The sequence below is a fragment of the Telopea speciosissima genome, chromosome 3, assembly GCF_018873765.1.
Source record: "Telopea speciosissima isolate NSW1024214 ecotype Mountain lineage chromosome 3, Tspe_v1, whole genome shotgun sequence".
Classification (NCBI taxonomy): domain Eukaryota; kingdom Viridiplantae; phylum Streptophyta; class Magnoliopsida; order Proteales; family Proteaceae; genus Telopea; species Telopea speciosissima.
The window spans coordinates 65,872,914-65,889,205 of NC_057918.1; the positions used below are offsets into that span (position 1 = coordinate 65,872,914).

At 39.2% G+C, this 16,292-nt stretch overlaps 1 protein-coding gene and 1 pseudogene across 1 annotated transcript; both read left to right on the forward strand.

Moving 5' to 3' along the window:
• Positions 1-500: 500 nt before the first annotated feature.
• On the forward strand, positions 501-6,236 carry LOC122655683 (annotated as a pseudogene).
• Positions 6,237-11,224: 4,988 nt separating this feature from the next.
• On the forward strand, positions 11,225-15,852 carry LOC122655682 (MDIS1-interacting receptor like kinase 2-like). Its single transcript, XM_043849952.1, has 2 exons — positions 11,225-14,540; positions 15,408-15,852. Exons 1-2 carry the CDS (start codon positions 11,249-11,251, stop codon positions 15,782-15,784), a joined length of 3,669 nt encoding a protein of 1,222 aa, XP_043705887.1. The 5' UTR covers positions 11,225-11,248; the 3' UTR covers positions 15,785-15,852.
• Positions 15,853-16,292: the final 440 nt, after the last annotated feature.

Genomic DNA, 16,292 nt, shown 5'->3' on the forward strand with positions numbered 1-16,292 from the left:
CCGTCGTTTTGCTAGCAGGTGACGTATTAACTATTGACACAAGGGTTCCATCTTTCTTGTCTACCCGTTCAAATACCCAACCAACATTTCATAATGTACACGAGACTACAACTTCGGGTTCTGGACCTACAATTGGATTCGGTTTCAGGTTCGGATTCGAGTTGATACTGAACCAAATTGTAACAAGGCAGGCCAGGGCGGGTTCGGGCCGACAGGGCCAAACTTGCACCCCTAGTCCTATAAGCATAGGCCCCATGATTTGGTGGAATCCATGTGTAATGTGTGAACCTAAGAGCGTACGAGAGCCAGTACCAGGCAGCTACATCTTTTGAGTCGGACCTTTCAAATTGAAAGCTGAAAACTCAGCAGGTAGCCACTTCTTTTGTTGTTCACACCACTCTTTTTTCTTTTTTGATGGAATGCTCACACTACTCTTTGCTTTCACACGATTTGATTCTGAATCATATAGATTCTAAGGAAAACCAGTGAATAAGGAAGCACAAACGAACTGTAGGTTATCAACAGAAATGTTACCAATTGAAAGACCTCTTGTTCTGCTCCACCTTCTCCTTCTGTTCTCTCCTCCTTTGAAGGTAACAGCATCACCAACAACAGAGGCTGAAGCACAAGCTCTGATCATATGGAAGAACAGCTTATCTTCTCCTCCTCTCAATTCATGGTCCCTTACCAGTATCAAGAAACTCTGCAACTGGACAGGTATTGTTTGCGTCAATGCCAGAAGTGTCGCAGAGATAAACCTTCCTAACTTGGGTCTCAATGGGACACTTCACCAACTCAACTTCACGGCACTCACAGGTCTGACCTGCTTGGATCTCAACCTCAACAATCTCAAGGGAGCAATTCCTTCCAGCATTGGCAACCTCTCCAATATCACCTTTTTGGACCTGAGCAGCAATTTCTTCGATGAATCCATCCCTCCCGAGATTGGACAGTTAATAGAGCTCCGCATCCTTAACCTCAGTAATAACAATCTCGTGGATCCAATTCCTTATCAGATTAGCAATCTTCGAAAGGTATGGCGCCTGGACCTCAGTATGAACCATCTAGAATCTCCGGACTCATCCAAATTCTCTGGCATGCAGCGCCTGTAATACCTCAGCCTATTTAACAATTCACTTGCGTCAGAGTTCCCACCTTTCATTTTCAACTGCTCCAATCTGACTTACCTCGATCTCTCACAGAACAACCTTACAGGTCTCATACCAGACTCACTGGTGACCAGCCTACAGAAGATTGAATACCTCAATCTTACTGAAAATTTCTTTCAAGGTCCATTGCCTGTAAACCTATCCAATCTTGTTGCACTCAAAGATTTAAGGTCGGGGTTGAACTTATTTGAAGGTGGAATTCCCAATGAGATTGGTTCGATTACTAATCTTTATACTCTGGAACTCTATAACAATCCCTTAGGAGGAGAGATACCTTCCTCCATAGGCCGACTCAGGATGCTTCAGAGACTCGATCTCCATGCAGCTGGATTGAACTCTACAATTCTCCATGAACTCGGTTATTGTACCAACCTCACCTTCATAGACCTTTCAAAAAATTCACTCAATGGAACCTTATCTTTATCTCTATCAAATCTGACAAAGATAAAAGAAAGTATCTCTCCATACTTCATAACCAGCTGGGTACAATTGATTTCATTTCAACTTCAGAACAATTCCTTCACCGGTAAGATTCCACAAGAGATTGGCAGATTGACAAAGCTCAACTACCTCTATCTCTACATTAATCAGCTCTCTGGATCAATCCCCCTTGAAATTGGGAACCTCAGAAATTTGTTGGAGCTAGACCTCTCAGAGAACATGATCACAGGTCCCATTCCTGCCACGTTGGGGAACATAACACAACTCAAATTCCTATCACTATTCAAAAACAAACTGACTGGTACAATCCCACAAGAGATTGGAAACCTGACCTCTCTAATAATGCTTGATGTCGACACCAATCTATTGCAAGGAGAGTTACCAGACACCTTTTCTCACCTTGAAAATCTTCAGAAACTCTCTCTACATAGCAACAATTTCTCCGGTATCATTCCATGGGATTTTGGACGGAGTAGTTCCTCGTTGTTTTCTGTAAGCTTGTCTAATAACAACTTTTCTGGTGAGCTGCCTCCAGGGTTATGTAATGGATTTGTGCTAGAAAAGTTGACAGCAAATGGTAACAATTTTACCGGGTCACTGCCAGTGTGCTTGAGGAATTGTTCAAGGTTAGTCAGAATCCGACTGGAAGGGAACCAATTCTCTGGGGACATATCCAAGGTATTTGGAGTACATCCAAATCTTGTTTACATAGATCTCAGTGGCAATCAGTTGACTGGAGAACTCTCGCCAGAGTGGGGAAAATGTTTCAATCTCACTTATTTTCACATTGATGGAAATAGAATTTCTGGCAAGATTCCCGGTGAGCTTGCAAATTTGACCCAATTACAAGACCTAAGCCTGTCTTCGAATGAGCTGTTAGGAGAAATCCCAGCTGAATTGGGAGATATACACATGCTATTCAAGCTTAACTTGAGTGATAATCACTTAACAGGAGTGATCCTTCAGAAAATTGGAAGTTTAAAAAATCTCCAGCATCTCGACTTTGCAGGAAATGATTTAACCGGCAGTTTACCGGGAGTGGTTGGGAATTGCATCAACTTACTGATACTCAACTTGAGCAACAACAGATTATCAGGTGAAATACCAACTGAGTTGGGCAACTTGATTTTATTGCCGTCATTTCTAGATCTAAGCAGAAACTCACTCTCAGGAGAAATCCCTCCTAATCTGGGGAAGCTGAGCTCGTTGGAGAACCTCAATCTCTCCCATAACAACCTCTCAGGCAGAATTCCTTCAGAATTTTCCAACATGATTAGTCTGCAAGCAATTGATCTCTCATACAATGAGTTGAGCGGTCAGGTACCAAATGGAAAAATTTTCCGACAACAACCAGCTGAGGCCTTCATTGGAAATGCAGGCCTATGCGGAAATGCAACAGGATTGTCACTTTGTAATTCCAGTCCAGAAAACAGAGGATCCAACAACCATGATAAAGTCCTTATATCTATCATTGTCCCAGTAATCAGCATTATCCTTTTAGGAGCCATCATTTTGGGACTTTTCATCATGAGAAGGAAATCAAGACAACAGGATGAAAATATTGAACGTACCGAATATGATGAGAGCCGTCAGTCACTTACATGGGGAAGAGAAGGAAAATTCACATTCAGTGATATTGTGAAAGCAACTGATGATTTCCATGAGAATTATTTTATTGGAGAAGGTGGGTTTGGGAGGGTTTACAAAGCAGTATTGCCAACAGATCAGATTGTTGCCATTAAAAGGCTGAACATATCAGATTCAAGTGACATTCTTGCAATAAATCGACCAAGTTTTGAGAATGAAATCCATATGTTAACAAATATCCGGCACAGGAATATCATTAAGTTGTATGGATTTTGTTCTTGGAAGAGTTCAATGTATTTGGTGTATGAGTATGTAGGGAGGGGTAGTCTGAGAAATGTTCTTTACGGGGAGGAAGGGGGAGGGGAGCTAAACTGGGTGACGAGAGTGAAGATCATCCAAGGGGTAGCCCATGCCCTTGCTTATCTGCACCATGACTGCAACCCCGCAATTGTGCACCGGGATGTAAGCATGAATAACATTTTACTGGAAACAGGGTTGGAAACTCGGCTTGCAGACTTTGGAACAGCAAGACTGTTGAGCCCTGATTCATCCAACTGGACTGCAGTGGCTGGATCTTATGGCTACATGGCTCCAGGTAAGCTAAACCTTCACAAATCTTTGTGACTCATCTCTACCCATGCTTGACTGCAGGTATTGCTCTGTCCTCTTATGGGATTATAGCTTCACTAAATGTTCAGAACAAGAGAATAATGATTGCAGCACACAATTTCATTCTATGATGAGTGTCCATCCATAAACGCTTGCACTAGTCCTTGGGGGTGGTTGGGCACCTATAACCATAGAAAGTTATTCACCAAAAAAAAAAAAAATAGTTAGTAAGTTCGCATATTAATTGCCGTATCCGATCGTATGAATAAAAAATCCGATTCTTATCGTATCAGGTACTATAATTTTATACGCAGCTCTAAAGAAACACCGTATTAATCGTGTATTAATACATATTTATGAGTTTTAATTAAACAAAATAAAGAGAAAATTACAAAAAAAAACCTTGTTGTTTGAAAAAATTACACCTACCTCCCTTAAAAAATTACATCCATCTCCCCTCTAAAGGGAGTTAGGCATAATTTTTTCAAACTACAAGGGGGTTTTTGTAATTTTCCCAAAACTAAACCTAAAACCTAAAAGCCCAAAAGCCAGTGAGAAAACCCCCAAACCGTAAACCCGAAGACTCTCGTTCTAGCAAAGCACTCTGGTTCTTAGATATAAACAATTGATGTTTTTTCTTTTTTATGGTATGAACTATATTTTGTAGATTTCATGGGTTATATGACAGATGATATATATTTTTTCTTGTTGTAGATAATATTTTGTGGATTTTCTTGTTTGATGAGATAATTTCAATGATAATATTTTAATTTGTTAAATGGTTGTCTACTTATTATTATTATTATCTTTTTGACTGATACATGCTATTATTTGTTATATTAGATTGTGGTTGATGGATTTCTAACAAAACAAAAAAAAACAAAGATTGTGGTTGATGGATTTCTAACAAAACATAAAAAAAACAAAGATTGTGGTTGATGGATTACCTATCAACATTTGTTTTGCTAGACACGGTTAAACTTAATTAATATTAGATGTAGAGATCCAAAAGAATGAGAAATGAATTCAAATTGGAAAGTCATATTGGTTTTAAGTGTTCATGAAGGCATGAGAGATTAGAATTTAGTTGCAAAAAATCAATTTACTCCTTCATTTTTACTTGGATAAACTCGTATATTTGCTCCCGTACTTTTATAGAGCAACCGTATTAAACACGTACCATATCATTGTCCTACGCGTTTTATTGCGCCAGATTTTTTGAAAACTTACTCTTGCCGTATTGACCGATTAATTGCCATACATATCCATTCCCATATTATTGTCGTTCCCAAACTTACTAACTATGCCTATAACCTCAATCAAAACCCATCATGGCACAGAACTGGAAAACCCAAAAACAAAGAAAATGTTAAACAGGTTCTGTCAGATCTGCACCAAGGTGAAGAGGAGTCATGGATTGCAATCCCTAGCAAATGACTGATGGAAGGACCTTGCAGCCAACATTCACTTTCTATTTCAGTAATGTTGGCCATGATTTTGATACTTTACGGTTCTAGTTTTTTTTAAGGTAACCTCTTTATGGTTCTAGTGACTATAAAAGATGGTTCTTTTTTACCATTATACATTATTAGAGTGCCAAGAATGTTCACCATGTAGGGTCCTGATCATGTTGACTAATTACAATTTAAATGCTTTCAGCCATTAAGATTCTTAATGAAGTTACTTGGACATTTATTTCAGTACCGATAGTTCTTCTAATTTTTCTCTATTAAAGTGTCGTGTTCAGATTTGTTTTTGATTAGGATTTGTTTGATGAATATTTTATTTGGGATCGTGACCGTCTATGGTGCGTTGCCCGTAGCGGCCTGTGCGGCCAGACATCACCGTGCGCAATGTCCGCCTTACCTCTGTTCAGGCAAGGCGCTCGGGCAGGGGTAAGGCAGAAATAACGCACAGCAATGTGTCTGGGTCGCACAGGCTGCTACAGGCAGCGAGCCGTAGAAGATCTGAATTGTTTTATTTGATTAGTAAATACTTAACTTGTGTTTTCTTGACGCAGAGCTTGCATTTACAATGAGAGTCACACAAAAATGTGATGTTTATAGCTTTGGGGTGGTAGCATTGGAAGTGATGATGGGAAGGCACCCAGGAGAGCTCATGTCTTCTTTATCTTTGTCATCCTCTACTGATCATGACTTGCTGTTGAAGGATGCATTGGACCAAAGGCTCCCATCTCCAACAGGTCAATTGGCATCAGTTGTAGTTTTTGCATTTGCAATGGCCCTAGCATGCACAAGTACTGATCCAGTATCACGACCCTCCATGCGTTTCATTGCACAAGAGCTGTCAGCTCACAACTTGGCAGATCTGTCTGAAGCATTTAGCACAATCACCATGAAAAACTTAACAGGCTTAACAAATAGCTTAAATTAGATGCATGAAGGTTTCGAGCTTGTATTCAAATTCTTGAATGATACCATTTGTTAAGATATGTACCATGATAGGGGGAGTGTCCCTATACTGGTTTCCTTTATTATTTTTAAGTCTTTGGTTGTTAGTAGGAGTTAGTTGCTTTCCTATCTTAAGTTAGTTTCTTATTCAGACTATGTTGTGCTTGTAAGTTATTCAGATTATAAATAAAAGGCATGAGACCACGATGGATCCTAAGCTGAGCCTGTCCTGGTTCTCAGCACATTCTCTCTGTGCCGTCTTTCTCCTGCTCTTTTCTCTCTTCTCTGTCTCTCTTCTACTGCAGGAACTGGTTATTGATCTTGGGTTTGTCACACAGTATAGAGCCATGAAGAAGAAGAAGAAAAGGGGAAAAAATCTGCAAGTCTGAGAAGAGGGAAGGTTTCTACAAGCCAGAAAAAAAAAGAGGTTTTTCTGCTGTTTCGATCATACCTGCTGCTATCTCTGGTTTGTTTTCGTTTCTGATTTGCTGCTATCTTGTTTGCCGCTGCTTATATTTGAGGAGTTTATCGAACCCTTGCTGGAACAGTGAGTTCTTGAAGAAGAACACATTTGATCACACTCCTACCGTTGGATTTGAGTTGCAGAAATCGTTTGATTGAGGTCTATGGAATGAGTTTGAACTCCCGCAAGCTACTGATTAGCGCCCATGTTTTTATTTTAGTCCAAAGGTTGGGGACAACTCCCGCTAATCCTACTTTGTTGTGAGAAACCAGTTGGAACTTAGATTTGGTTCTGAGCCCTACCGCTAGATTGGAGTTGCAGGACTTTTATTTAATCTTCAACTTTCTATTTGGAGTGCTTCCTGCGTGGAATCGATAAGGATTTGGAATTGTGATTCTAAACCTAAAATCTCAGATTAATCGAAGCTTTCTGGAGGGAGATCTCCCTTCCGCAAGGAAAAAGGTTTTTCGCTAACTTTTGGTTGTCGTGAGGTTGAAGACAACCTTTTGTCCAGTTATATGTATTTTCCATAATTACCCCTTCCATCCTCTCTATTTCACATATATCCTTTTTTTTTTTTTTTTTTATAGCTGGAAAGTCTCACTCATATCCTTTTATTAGTTCTTTCTTTCAAGTTTATCGTCACTCAATAAATCTTAATTCCTCTCTTGTCGGTTTCCCTATTTAAGTTATTGATCCAGTTCTGAATCTATCAATAAAATTATAGGTTCAGTGTCGAATCTACTAATTAAGTTATTGGTCTTCCAACAATTTCAGAATCGGTAGACCAATTAGGAACCATTGGAATCGAAACAAATTCACATCATAATCCTATATATATTATATAATTCTTAAGACTTACGGTCATTAGGAGCTATGGTCAAACCTTTTATGTTTTTAATCTTTCATTTTATCTGGTACCACTTGTTTCATATGTTATTTTACAAAAGATTTAGCTGTTAATTTAAAGGTCCATTTGGGAATGCTAACTTAAGAATACACCTCAAAATAATCGTAAATTATGAGGGTGGTGGTGTTCCTACTTATTAACTGAATACAAAACAAGAGGTAATATGGACTAGTTCCATGATTTGAGGGGAAAAAAGTGATAATAAGTTGCATATCTCATGTGAATGAAATTAATATCTTATTGTGATATTATTGAATATATGTAGCATGTATTAGAGAATCTTTTATTTTGGACTATTTGGAATCGTTTAAGAACTAGAAACCAATTGGGCATTTTGACCCGATTTCCACATCATTTGGAGATTGCATTAAGTAATTATAGAATTGTCATTGGGCTTATATATATACCATATTATCAATTAGGGGCCCTTGACCGCATCAGTTTGGGATTTATAATTTTTGGACGATTGGTTGAGGGGAGATTGAAGATTTTTTGGACATCATTTACAGTTGCTCTTAATTATGGAATTTATTGTGATGCTCATCCTTTGCGATGTTGATTATTGTTGCCATATGATGGTGGAATATTTTATTGATTGCATTCTTTGCATTATTTATCGACGTGAAATGCTACACATGAGGGGGTGACGGGACTTATTATCTACTCAATTGAAGTTATTATCTGCTCAAGATACCATCACTGTATATTTATTTGGTCTACAACAACCTAATGTTGTTTGGTTCACAACAATTTGATGTTGTCTGGTTCACAGCAACTTGATGCTGAGTTATTTGGTTTTCAACAACCTGATTTTGTCTAATTCACAACAACCTAATATTGCTATTTGGTTCACAATAGCCTATACTGCCTATGTACCAGTGGAATGTTTTATTATAAACCTCTGTTTGGGGCTCAAGAGTGAGTCTGATCTTTACTAATCAAACATTTAATTATGTGATCTTTGCTAATCACATCATTGTTACCCTGTTAATTGGAATGCCTTCCTTGAGAAGGACTTATGTATAGCTATTGAAGCCGTATTTTTATCTGTCTTTGTTTAAGTAGATTACTACTTACTATTTGCCTTCATTGGGAAAGATTTATAATCTATCTGTTGGATGTTGCACTTTTATTATTCTTTCAGAAGATTACTACCTACTACCTACCACTTATAATGTTAGTTGTTGGATGCTACATTTTTATCTCTCTTTGAGAAAATTACTTGCTACCGGCCTTCTTTGAGAAGTGCCTTTGATATTACTGTTGTTGAAATGATATTGTGGATTATGATTAGTGCTCACTACCGCTTATTTTGCTCGTTGCTGATTGGATTTGTTCCGACACGACAGTTATTATCTACTGATGTTGCTGATGGTTTATATGTTTGAGCTAATATTGATTCATGAATGAAATTCTCTCCATGCTCACTGGGATCTATAATTGCTATTCAAAACTAGTTTAGCATTTCATATCTATTTTTGTGGGTTCTAAGTTGGAGCTTTCCTTTGATATATGTATATTTCAGTTTAAGGGGAAGTGTTAAGATATGTACCACGATAGTGTCCCTATCATGGTTTCTTATCTGGTGTCTACAATTAAGTCTTTGGTTGTTAGTAGGAATTAGGAGTTAGTAGCTAGTTTCATTCCTGTCTTAAGTTAGTTTCCAATTCAGACTATACTATGCTTAATGCTTGTAAGTTATTCAGATTATAAATAAAGGGGAAGAGACTACAATAGATCCTAAGCTAAACCTATCGTGGTTCTCAACACATTCTCTCTCTCTCTCCTATTGCAGGTACTGGTTACTGATCTTGGGTTTGTCACACTATTCACAATAATATCTTTTGTATTCTTTTTTTCATAATTGAGACATAAGGCCGGGTATGTTTTGTGCACATCTAATTTTATGGACAAGTGCATCCATCCTAAAGCCATATTAATTCCCCTAGTTAATGGACAAAGGCAACACTTATACAAAAAAAAAAAAAAAATCCTTTACTGGTTACAGCACAGGCTAAAAAGAGTCATTCCTCTGAGCTCATTGCAACCCAAATGCATAAACTATCCTAACCTAAGACTAGTCTAATGCATAGCACAAGCTAGAACATCTGAGCCATTGTCACCATTTGTTTATCTTCACAACCACCACAACAGTTGATTTTTTATCTTTAAATTCATGAGTTGCTCCTCTGATAACCAGCATAAAACAGCTTGAGCCTCCAAAACCAACATATTCCTATCTGTCAATAGGTTCCATCCCCAAGCATGTATCAACTCTTCCACTGAAATGGGCAATTATCCACCTTTAATCCAAACAATTTATCCCCTATGCCTAAAATAGACACCTTTATTCACTATCATAAAACAATCACTATTAGTAAGTTATTTATTGCTTCGAACCACTTAAAGATAGCTTTGGATGGTAACATCAAGTTTGACACTGTAATGCCTTGGCTTGGTTGATGAACATAATCACCAAAATACCTCTGGATGCTCATTGTCATCTGTCTAGGCCATATGTACTCTGTACAATTACATATATTCCCCTGTGATGTTGTCTATGCTTATAAATGACAGAATTGCCCCTAGAAGACTCCCAATCATTGTGGGACCTCTATGCACACTATCAAACCCCTAAAACACTATCACTACCACTATGAACACGATAAGAACTACTGGGGATGTTCGGACACTGTCCAATCATTGCTTGCACTACCAGAAGTCTGCCAACTCATCTAGAATGCTGCTTGAATTATCTTGACCTCTGTAACTACCTTGAACTACCATTATACACTGGCTCTATAACTATAGTTGTACTGCACCAAGATGCATTGTGTTGACAATACACATGCACTATGTTAACAACAATGACAACCAACACATAGACACTACCATCTGCACTGTGTGTTCAATATAAGGTATATATTGTAGCAAACTAAATATGTTAGAAAAAAAGGAAATAAAAAACAACACTAGATGATGTCTTGGTTATCTAGGCGGGCGCCTTGTCACCTAAGCACTTAGACACTCCTCCACCGCCTTGAATCGCCTTGTCACCTTGACAACTATGATTTAACAATTAAAAACGGGCATAGATCAAGGTAAACCATAATAAATGGAAGATAAGGACACAATCTATGGCATAAAGCAAAATTAATTTTTTTTATTATTATCTTCTTTGTGAAATTCCATTCTATTGACCATGTCAATCAAATGTTGAGTTCTCCCTAAGTTCCCACGTCCCTAAAACTTTCCTTTCACACCTAAAACCAAAACCAACAAGGAAAACAAACACATTCCTCAGTCCTCATGGACTGTCGACTCTTGCGAACCAGGAACCTAATTTAGTCTTTGCATTAAAAAAATATAATCATCTTTTCCACAATCGCCAACTCAAATCAGCTACTCCTCTGCATGCAAGATAAGAAGTAGTAAAGTTCACAGCAAAGGAGATAAGAGACAGAGAAGCAAAAGTTGACCATTTATAAAATTGGGCCCCACCTTGTATCTGTAACCATCAAAAAAGTCAAATTGGGAGACTCTGTTCACACTTCACACAACTCTTTTCTTTCACACGCTTTGACTCTGCATCATATAGATTCTAAAGAAAACCAGTGAACAAGGAAGTACTAACGAACTGTAAATAATCACAGCAGAAATGTCACCAATCGAAAGATCTCTTGTTCTGCTCCACCTTCTCCTTCTGTTCTTTCCTACTTCGAAGGTAAAAGCATCACCAACGGCAGAGGCACAAGCTCTGATCAAATGGAAGAAGAACAGCTTATCTTCTCCTCCTCTCAATTCATGGTCCCTTACCAATATCAAGAACCTCTGCTACTGGACTGGTATTGTCTGCTACAATACCGGAAGTGTTGCAGAGATAAACCTTCCTGAGTTGGGTCTCAATGGAACACTTGACCAACTCAACTTCACAGCACTCACAGGTCTCACCCGCTTGAATCTCAACTTCAACAATCTCATGGGAGCTATTCCTTCCAGCATTGGCAACCTTTCTAACATCACCTTTTTGGATCTAAGCAGCAATTTCTTAGATGAATCCATTCCTCCTGAGATTGGACAGTTAACAGAGCTCCGCATCCTTAACCTCAGTAATAACAATCTTGTGGGTTCAATTCCTTATCAGGTTAGCAATCTTCAAAAGGTATGGCACCTGAACCTCAGTATGAACTATCTAGAATCACCTGAATCATCCAAATTCTCTGGCATGCCACGACTGAAATGCCTCAGTCTATTTCTCAATTCACTTGTGTCGGAGTTCCCATCTTTCATTTTCAAATGCCCAAATCTGACTTACCTCGATCTCTCACAGAACAACCTTACAGGTCTCATACCAGACTCACTGGTGACCGGCCTACAGAAGATTGAATACCTCAATCTTACTGAAAATTTCTTTCAAGGTCCATTGCCTGTAAACCTATCCAATCTTGTTGCACTCAAAGATTTAAGGTTGGGGTTGAACTTATTTGAAGGTGGAATACCCAATGAGATTGTTTCGATTTCTAATCTTCATACTCTGGAACTCTATAACAATTCCTTAGGAGGAGAGATACCTTCCTCTATAGGCCGACTCAGGATGCTTCAGAGACTCGATCTCCATGCAGCTGGATTGAACTCTAAAATTCCCCATGAACTCGGTTATTGTACCAACCTCACCTTCATAGACCTTTCGATAAATTCACTCAATGGAACCTTACCTTCATCTCTATCAAATCTGACAAAGATATCTGAGTTGGGTATGTCCGGGAACTTGCTTTCTGGAGAGATCTCGCCCTACTTGATAACCAGCTGGGTACAATTGATTTCATTGCAACTTCAGAACAATTCCTTCTCTGGTAAGATTCCACAAGATATTGGCAGACTGACAAAGCTCAACTACCTCTATCTCTACACTAATCAGCTCTCTGGATCAATCCCCCAGGAAATTGGAAACCTCGGAGATTTGGTGGAGCTAGATCTCTCAAAGAACATGATCACAGGTCCCATTCCTGCCACGTTGGGGAACCTAACACAGCTTGAAGTCCTATATCTATTCGAAAACAATCTAACTGGTACAATCCCACCAGAGATTGGAAACCTCACATCTCTAATAAGGCTTGATGTCAATGCCAACCGATTGCAAGGAGAGTTACCAGACACCATTTCTCACCTTAAAAATCTTCAGATACTCTCTTTGTTTAGCAACAATTTCTCCGGTATCATTCCACAGGATTTCGGACGGAGTAGTCTCTCTCTATTTTTTGTAAGCTTTTCTAACAACAGCTTTTCTGGTGAGCTGCCTCCAGGGTTATGCAATGGATTTGCACTAGAGGAGTTGACAGCCAATGGTAACAATTTTACCGGGTCATTGCCAGAGTGTTTGAGGTATTGTTCAGGGTTGGTCAGAATCCGACTAGAAGGGAATCAATTCTCCGGGGACATATCTAAGGTATTTGGAGTACACCCAAATCTTGTTTACATAGATCTCAGTGGCAATCAGTTGACCGGAGAGCTCTCACCAGAGTGGGGAAAATGTTTCAATCTTACTTATTTTCACATTGATGGAAATAGAATTTCTGGTGAGATTCCGGGTGAGCTTGCAAATTTGACCCAATTACATGACCTAAGCCTGTCTTCGAATGAACTGGTGGGAGGAATCCCAGTTGAACTTGGAGAAATAGACATGCTATTCAAGCTCAACTTGAGTGAAAATCACTTAACAGGAGTGATCCCTCAGAAAATTGGAAGTTTTCAGAAGCTCCAACTTCTCGACTTTGCAGGAAATGAACTAACCGGCAGTATACCTGGAGTGCTTGGGAATTGCATCAATTTACTGATGTTGAACTTAAGTAACAACAGATTATCAGGTGAAATACCATCTGAGTTGGGCAACTTGATTTCATTGCAGTCATTTCTAGATCTGAGCAGAAACTCACTCTCAAGAGAAATCCCTCCTAACCTGGGGAAGCTGAGCTCATTGGAGAACCTCAATCTCTCCCATAACAACCTCTCAGGCAGAATACCAACAGAATTATCCAGCATGAATAGTCTGCAAACAATTGATCTCTCCTACAATGAGTTGAGCGGTCAGGTACCAAATGGTAAAATTTTCCAACAACAACCAGTTGAGGCCTTCATTGGAAATGCAGGCCTATGTGGAAATGCAAAAGGATTGCCACCTTGTAATTCCAGTCCTGCAAGCAGAGGATCCAACAATCATGATAAAGTCCTAATAGCTGTCATTGTCCCAGTAGTTGGCATTCTCCTTTTAGGAGCCATCATTTTGGGACTCGTGATCTTGAGCAGGAAATCAAGACAACCAGATGAAAATATTGGAAGTACCAAAGATGAGGAGAGCCATCAGTCACTGATATGGGAAAGAAAAGGAAAATTCACATTCAATGATATTATGAAAGCTACTAATGATTTCCATGAGAATTATTGTATTGGAAAAGGAGGGTTTGGAACCGTTTACAAAGCAGTCCTGCCAACAGGTCAGATTGTCGCCATTAAAAGACTGAACATGTCAGATTCCAGTGACATTCTTGCAACAAATCGACAAAGTTTTGAGAATGAAATCCATATGTTAACAAATATCCGGCACAGAAATATCATTAAATTGTATGGATTTTGTTCTAGGAAGGGTTCTATGTATTTGGTGTATGAGTATGTCGAGAGGGGCAGTCTGAGAAATGTTCTTTATGGGGAAGAAGGGGAAGGTGAGCTAGATTGGGTGACGAGAGTTAAGATCATCCAAGGGGTAGCCCATGCCCTTGCTTATCTGCACCATGATTGCAACCCCGCAATTGTGCACCGGGACATAAGCATGAATAACATTTTACTGGAAACAGGGTTGGAACCTCGGCTTGGAGACTTTGGAACAGCAAGACTTTTGAGCCCTGATTCATCCAACTGGACAGCAGTGGCTGGATCTTATGGCTACATGGCTCCAGGTAAGCTAAAACTTCGTGCATCTTTGTGACTTTATCTCTGCCCATGCTTTACTGCAGACATTGTTCTGGCCAGTTATGGGACTGTAGCTTCTCTAAATTATCAGAACAAGAGAATAAAGGTTGCAGAAAATACAATTTCATTCTTAAAAAAAAAAGTATCCATCCATACACACTTGCACTAGTCCCTGGGGGGTGGTTGGACACCTATAACCTCAATCAAAGCACATCATAGCACAGAACATTCAAACCCAAAACTAGAAAAGATTAAACAGGTTGTGTCAGATCAGCACCTAGGTGAAGAGAGGTCAAGGATTGCAATCCCTGGGAAAATGACAGATGGACCTCATTCATTATTGATTTCAGTAATGTTGTCCTTGTTTTTGATACTTTATAGGGTTAGTGACTATAACATATGGGCAAGTGTTCTCTGTCTGAGAGCGTGGCTCCTGCACGCATGCGGGGCATCAAGTGGGGTGTCATTTGCACATTTCATGGGGGAGGGTGGTCATTTCACCCCCCCCCCCATGTGTCTGGGAGCAGGGCTTACACTCCCGGACATCCTTTCTCCCATAACACATTGTACCTTGTAACCATTAGTATGGTGTCAGTTAAGGATCTGAACAAGTGTGCCAGGAATGTGGTTTGACTTCCCCATGTATGGTCCTGATCCTGTTAACTAATTATAATTTAAATGCTTCAGCCATTAACATTCTAAATGACTTTATTTGTACATTTATTTTAGTACAATGGTTTCTTTAAATTTTCTCTTTTAAAGCATCATGTTTAGATTTGTATTTAATTTAGTATTGCTTAATGAATATTTATATGATTAGTAAATTCTTAACTTCTCGTGTTTTCTTGACACAGAGCTTGCATTTACAATGCGAGTCACAGAAAAGTGTGATGTTTATAGCTTTGGGGTGGTAGCATTGGAAGTGATGATGGGAAGGCACCCAGGAGAGCTCATCTCTTCTCTATCTATGTCATCATCTAATGATCGTGACTTGCTGTTGAAGGATGCATTGGACCAAAAACTCCCATCTCCAACAGGCCAATTGGCAGAGGTTGTGGTTTTTGTAGTTGCAATGGCCCTAGCATGCACAAGAACTGATCCAGAGTCACGACCCCCCATGCGCTTAATTGCACAAGAGCTGTCAGCTCACAACCGGGCATATCTGGCTGAACCATTTAGCATAATCACCATAAATAAATTAACAGGCTTTAAAAAAAATAGCTTAATTTAGATCAAGGATTCCAGCTTGTGTTCAAATTCTTCAATGATACCATTCGTAGTAATATCAATGGATGAAATTTAAATTTTGGTTCTTTTGTATTCTTTTTTAATAATTCAGACATGAGGGCATCCTTACTGCACCTATAATTTTATGAACGAGTGCATCTCACCCTAAAGCCATATTCCCTCAGTTAATGGACAAGGGCAATACTTATACACAGAAATTCATCCTTTATTGGCTGTGGCACCCACATCAAAGAGTCATCCCTGTATGAGCTCAATTCAATCTATAAGCATAAACTATCATAATCTCAGAGTAGTGTACTACACAGCACAAGTTAGAGCATCCAAGTCATTGTCACCATGTGTTTTCTTTACCACCACCACAACATTTGTTTTATCTTTGAATCCATGTGTTCCTCCTCCACGTAGACAAGCAGATTGAAAAAGGAAGGGACTCCAAAACCAACCTATCGCTATCTGTCAACGGGTTCCATCCCCAAGCATGTATTAGCTGT